The sequence below is a fragment of the Paroedura picta genome, chromosome 18 (genome assembly GCF_049243985.1).
Source record: "Paroedura picta isolate Pp20150507F chromosome 18, Ppicta_v3.0, whole genome shotgun sequence".
NCBI lineage: Eukaryota > Metazoa > Chordata > Lepidosauria > Squamata > Gekkonidae > Paroedura > Paroedura picta.
In genome coordinates this window covers 5154339-5160136 of record NC_135386.1, presented here as the reverse complement: position 1 = coordinate 5160136, position 5798 = coordinate 5154339, and the positions used below count along the sequence as shown (strand labels likewise).

General features: G+C 44.5%; 1 protein-coding gene across 3 annotated transcripts in view; it reads left to right on the top strand.

Annotated features, from left to right (window-relative positions):
• The window catches only part of ALPK3 (alpha kinase 3), a 50632-nt gene that overhangs the window by 2754 nt on the left and 42080 nt on the right, over nt 1-5798 (top strand). For all 3 annotated transcript variants that reach the window (XM_077317807.1, XM_077317808.1, XM_077317809.1), the window contains one exon: nt 4825-5002. In XM_077317807.1, coding sequence (XP_077173922.1) covers nt 4995-5002 — 8 coding nt within the window. In that variant the 5' untranslated portion in view covers nt 4825-4994. Of the gene's footprint in view, nt 1-4824; nt 5003-5798 lie in introns of those variants that run through there.

The window sequence follows — 5798 nt, the reverse complement described above, 5'->3', positions numbered from 1 at the left end:
GTCAGTCCCTCTCCCCAGAGGGCGAAGCTCGGCCTCCCCTGCGGGCCTTCCCCGGGGACAGGGTGGCTTCCCCTCACACGCCCCCTCAGCCCTCGCCCCACACGTTTCCCTTCCCCTGGCGCTCCCTTCTGCTGCCCCATCCTGGCCCATGCCCCTCTGGCCTTTCCCCACCTGTGTAATTAAAAATGCCAAATAGCGGGGCAGTTTCTGTTTCTTCTCGTGACTAAGATGCATATTTTCAACTCTTATCGTGCGTTTTAATCTTTAGTGGCTATTTAGACCGCTCTAATAATAGCCATTATTATTATTATTATTGTTATTATTATTATGAGTAATAATTTTATTTTTATAGGCCACCCTTCCTGGCTGGCTGAGGGCAGGTAACAACATCTGGCTGTCATCTATATCGATCTGGCTCAATATCTGCTTATATCTGTGTCTATATCTAAATCTATAATAATACTATTTTGCTGACCAAGCTTTAGTGGGTGGATTGACAGACAGATATTATTTTTGCCGTTACCCACCTTGAGTCAACCAGGAAGGATGGGCTATAATAATATAATAATATAATAATAATATAATGATATAATAATAATATAATAATAATATAATAATATAATAATATAATAATAATATAATGATATAATAATAATATAATAATAATATAATAATATAATAATATAATAATATAGCCCATCCTTCCTGGTTGACTCAGGGTGGGTAACGGCAAAAATAATATCTGTCTGTCAATCCACCCACTAAAGCTTGGTCAGCAAAATGCAATTTTAAAATTGCCAACTGGCCAGGAGAAAAATGTCATGGCTCTGTACAGAGAAATTGGCGGTTTAAGCTGCTGCTTTTTTTTGCTGGCGTGGAGGTCAGTCGCTTGGTATTTGTTGCAGATCTAAAGGATAGTCAAGGAAAAGCTTGAATTTGGTAGTTTGGGTTGCCAGCTTTCAACCTGGTCCCTCTTGGGGGGGTTTGGTGTCTGTCCAGTTTGGGGCTCTTTTTAAAAAATGAAAATGTGTTCTTTTGGAATTGTGAGATTCACAGTTGAAGTAAAAGGGGTATTTAAAATGAGATTTGTCATAGTGGTCACTTGTTTGAAGTCATAGAACAAAATTAGAGCCCAGAGGCATCTTCAAGACCAACAAAAGTTTAATTCTGGGCACGCAGTAGCTTTTATCCAGAATTAAACTGTATTGGTCTTAAAGGTGGCGCTGGACTCAAATTTTGTTCTGTTGCTTCAGACCAATACAGACCTGCCTGAAATTGTTTGAAGTAGCCAGTTCAGAAATGTCCCCTCTTCTGCTTTTCAGAATATGAGGGCATACTGGATAGCGGGGGTGAGAGATCCCATGCAGAGTTGCTGCCGCTTATTTCCACGGGCTTCGACTAGAATAACCAACAATACGCTAAAGCCAAACGCTGGTCAAAAACCATTGGTTTCGACGCCTCTTCACACTCTTGTACCTCTGCATGGGATTGCATTATTAAAGGTTATAACAGGCCTAAAACAAAACTTGGAATAGAACCTGAACCAGAGTATGCGGTTGCTTTTCCTGAGTCGGTGCCATGGTTTATATCCCAACTTGGGTCAGTTTGTCTCGTCGCTTGGGGTTTGGGGAAGATGTGACTGCCTGTCTTTCCGTAGCCGAAGAGAGCACAGTTACCTTTGTTAGAGCTGGAGGCTTGGAGTCCTGGGACTGTTGCAACATCCAGTCGACCAAAAGACTTCCAGTCATGGAACTGGCCTAACTCGTCAAGCCTGTATCATTTTTACAGGTAACCCAAGGATTGCATCTAGGTGCTGAGTCCCTTGGCATGATCTAGCTCATTACAAAGCAAGATGAAGCTCCTATCTACAGGGTCAAGGGATGCTTTGTGGTGTTAACCATTGTGTCATGTACCTTGATTTTAGCGATGCAGATAGTCACAATATGTCCTGCCCTGGCAGTAGCTTCCAGTTCCATGGGGTAGGTTTGGGACAGCTTTATGCAGAGCAGAAGTTGGGTTGCTCCTTGTTGCACAAACCTTAGGCCCCTCCAACGCATCCTGATAGAGTTGCCAACTCTGTGTTGGGAAATTTGTGGAGTTTTTGGGGTGGTGCCTGGGGAGGGTGGAGTTTGGGGAGGAGAGAAACCCCAGCGGGCTACGGTGGCCCACAGTGCATCTTTCATAGCCACTATTTTTCTCCAAGGGAACTAATCTCTGCGGTCTAGGAAATCCATTGTAATTCTTGGAGATCTCCAAGCCCCACCTTGAGGTTGGTAACCCTACTCCTGTCGTTAACAGCTTTGCTCAGGTCTTGCAAGCTGAAGGTCATGGCTTCCTTGACTGAGTCAATTCAAAGCTTGTTGGGTCTTCCTCTTTTTCTGCTACCTTCAGATTTTCCTACATTTTTGTCTTTTCCAGTTGTCCCCTGATGTGACCCAAATACAACAGTCTCAGTTTAGTCCTTTTAGCTTCTAGGGAGAGTTCTGGCTGAATTTGATCTAGAACCCACTGATCTGGTTTTTTTTGGTGGTCCACAGTATCCATAAAACTCTCCTCACATCACATTTCAAAGGAGTCAACAGTCTGCCTTTCAGCTTTCTTCATTATCCAACTTCCACACCCAAGTGTAGCAATGGGGAATACTATGGCATAAATTAACTTGATCGTGGTCACCAATGACAGATCTTTGCCCTTAAGAATCTTTTCTTCATGGCTGCCGTACCTAGTCTCCTCCTGCTTTCTTGGTTGCTGTCTCCTGTTTGCTAGCTCCCAGTTGGGAAATACCTAGAGATTTTAGAGGAGGACCCTGAGGAGGGCGGGTTTGGGTAGGGTAAGGTATAATACCATAGAGTCCAACTTCCAAAGTGGTAAACTTATCTCTGTTGCTTTGAGATGAGTTATAATCCCAGGAGACCTCCAGCTACCAGCTGGTGGTGTCAACCTTAGGAACAAAAAATCTTTAACAATTTCAATTTCTCCATCATCAGCTTTAAAGTTATGCAATCCCCCTGTAACCATTATTTTTGTCTCCTTGATGTTGAGCTGTAATCCTGCTTAACATTTTCTGCTTTAAGCCAAGTGTTCGCTATATTCTGGCAGTAATGTGCTGTCATCTGCATATCTCAAACTGTCAGTTTTCACTCCACCTTCATCTCAGTGTCACCCCGCTGACCTTATGATGTGTTCTGCATGCAGAGTGAAGAGATGGGAGATAAAATATAATCCTCTCTGACACCTTTACCAACAGGAAACCATTCTGTTTCTTCATATTCTATCTCAACAGAAGCCTCTTGTCCAGAGAACAGTTTTCAGAGTGAAATGGATCAGATGCTGTGGCACACCCATTTCTTTTAAAACCAACCATAGCTTTTCATGATTCACATAATCAAAAGCTTCGCTGTAATCTCTGAAACACAAGCAAACTTTCTTCTGAAATTCTCTTGTCTACTTCAGTAAACCACGTAAATTTCCAGGATGATCTCTAGTGCCTCTTCCTTTTGTGAATCTGGCTTGAACATCCGGCATTTCCCATTCCACATACGGCAACAGTCTTGTGAGATTTTGAGCATCACTTGATTTGTTTAAGAAATGAATGTGATGGTCCAATAGTTGCTGCAGTCTTTGATGTCTCCTTTTGGGGGGAATTGGAATGTAAATTTCCAGTTTGTGCCCCCCCTTTTTTTAGGAAGAAGAGTTGGTTTTTATACCCTGCTAACTGTCTGAAGGAGTCTCAAAGCGGCTTACAATTGCCTTCCCTTCCTCTTCCCACAATGGACACCTTGTGTGAGAACAGAACTATCAGAGCTGTGACTAGCTCAAGGTTACCCAGCAGGTTGCACATGGAGGAAGAGTGGGGAATCAAACCTGGCTCGCTAGATTAGAAGCCATCGCTCTTAACCACTACAGAGCCTACAACAGACGAACAGCAGCATAAGGGAAGACCCCCACTAACCCTGGCAACCAGGAGAGAGTATCAGATGGTAGCCACCTATTGTTTCCTCCCTCAGCAATGGCTATGCTCACCCAGACAGGGTCTTCTGCAGGCTACCAACCTGCCAATGGACAAGAGCAACAACTGCCTCCCTTCTCCGTCGTGGCCTTTACCTTGTGGAAAGGCTCCCCCTCTCCTGGCTTTCGGAAAACTGTGCAAAACTGAATTATTCAAGAGGGCTTTTCTATTCAGGCAATATTGTTGCCGCGTGCTAAATGATTCACAGAGTTACTTGGGCAAATAACTAGGGCTGTGGCCTGCAGTATTGGGTTTAGTTTGCAGAGACTAGAATCCTCCTATGTAATTTTTGCATTGTTTAATGTGTCACGTTAATACTTGGCTTACATTCTGGCTCAACCACATCTTTGGGGCTGTGAAGTGAAACAAAGCATTTTATCCCCCCGCCGTACATTTCAGAGCGGAGCCCCCTTTGCTGATGCTTCAGAGGCCCTCGCTGGCTTGCTGCTTGTCTTCTGCTCTTCCCTATTGTTTAATATCAATTATGAAACCTTAAATCAGATAAATACCGTTGGCCTTTCTGCAGAGGAAGTGGGAGGGGGGGAGCGGGAGAGAAGAGAAGTCTTTCATTTCTACCTGCTCAAATGCCAGTGTTTTCACCAAGAAATGCTAATGGTATTATGTAAAAGGTTATTTTGTTCATTCCAGACTAGAGGCACGCTGACACAATTTGCAATGGCCTTTGTTTATGCCTGGTTAATGACTTCTTTTTATCTCCAGGGACCTCAGGCCTTAGAGGCGTTCTCTGCCGCTGGAACCTCTCACTTCAGGCCTCTTTCTCTGACTTAACGGTGTGCTTTTTTTTTCTTTTTCAGAAGAGGCAATGGCCCTTAACGAATACCAGGAAAGAAGCTGGCAAGGACTACCCAGCGGAGAACGTTTCTGAATCACAAATCTGGTCCGGCGCTCTGGTTTGTAAAGGAAGCTGGGCAGCGTGAAAGCACACAGCAGGATCCCACATAAGGTTGCCAGCCACTGGCGGGGGATGGAGGGGTAAGGTGGTCAGATCCAGGAGGTGGGAAACTCCTGGAGATTTTGGGGTGGAGCCTGGGGAGGCCAGGGACCCCAGTAGAGTACAATGCCATGGAGTCCACCCTCCAAAGCATCCATTTCCTCCAGGGGAGCTGATCTCTGTAGTCTGGAGAAGAGCTGTGATTCTGGGGGCAGTGGTATACCTAGCCTATATGGCACCCAGCGTGGATGGGTGGGACTTGGTGGTGTGGAGGATGTGGGTAGGGCTTGGTGACATGGGGACGTGTCCAGGTGATCTCTGCAGCTTGTGGAGCATACCCCCAGCTGCCTCATCATGAGTTTCTGGCAGTGTGGTGGGCACAACTCCAAAATGGCTGCCATAAAAAGTCAGTATTTTTAATGGTGATAGGCAGTGAGCCAATGTGATGTAGGAGTCAGAGTGTCAGATCTGGTTCAGACCAGGGTCGAATCCCCCCTCTGTCATGGAAGCTCTCTGGGTGACCTTGGACAAGTTATGCTCTTTCAGTGTAACCTACCTCACAGGGCTGTTGGGGAAAAAAAAACACAGAATGGAGGAAAACTGTGTAAGCTGCTTTGGTCTAGAAATGTCTAAATAAATGTCTAAATAAATAAATGTCTAAATGTCTAAATAAATAAACAGTATGAGAATGTTGTATATTGCCCAGAGCCAATCTCCGGGATAAGCAGTATAGAAATTTGATAAATTAAACGGAATGTTGTATGTCCCAGTTTCTCCGATAGCATGTTTCTATATGAACACATCTGCTAATCTGTGAAATTTTCCCCGCAAGGATAC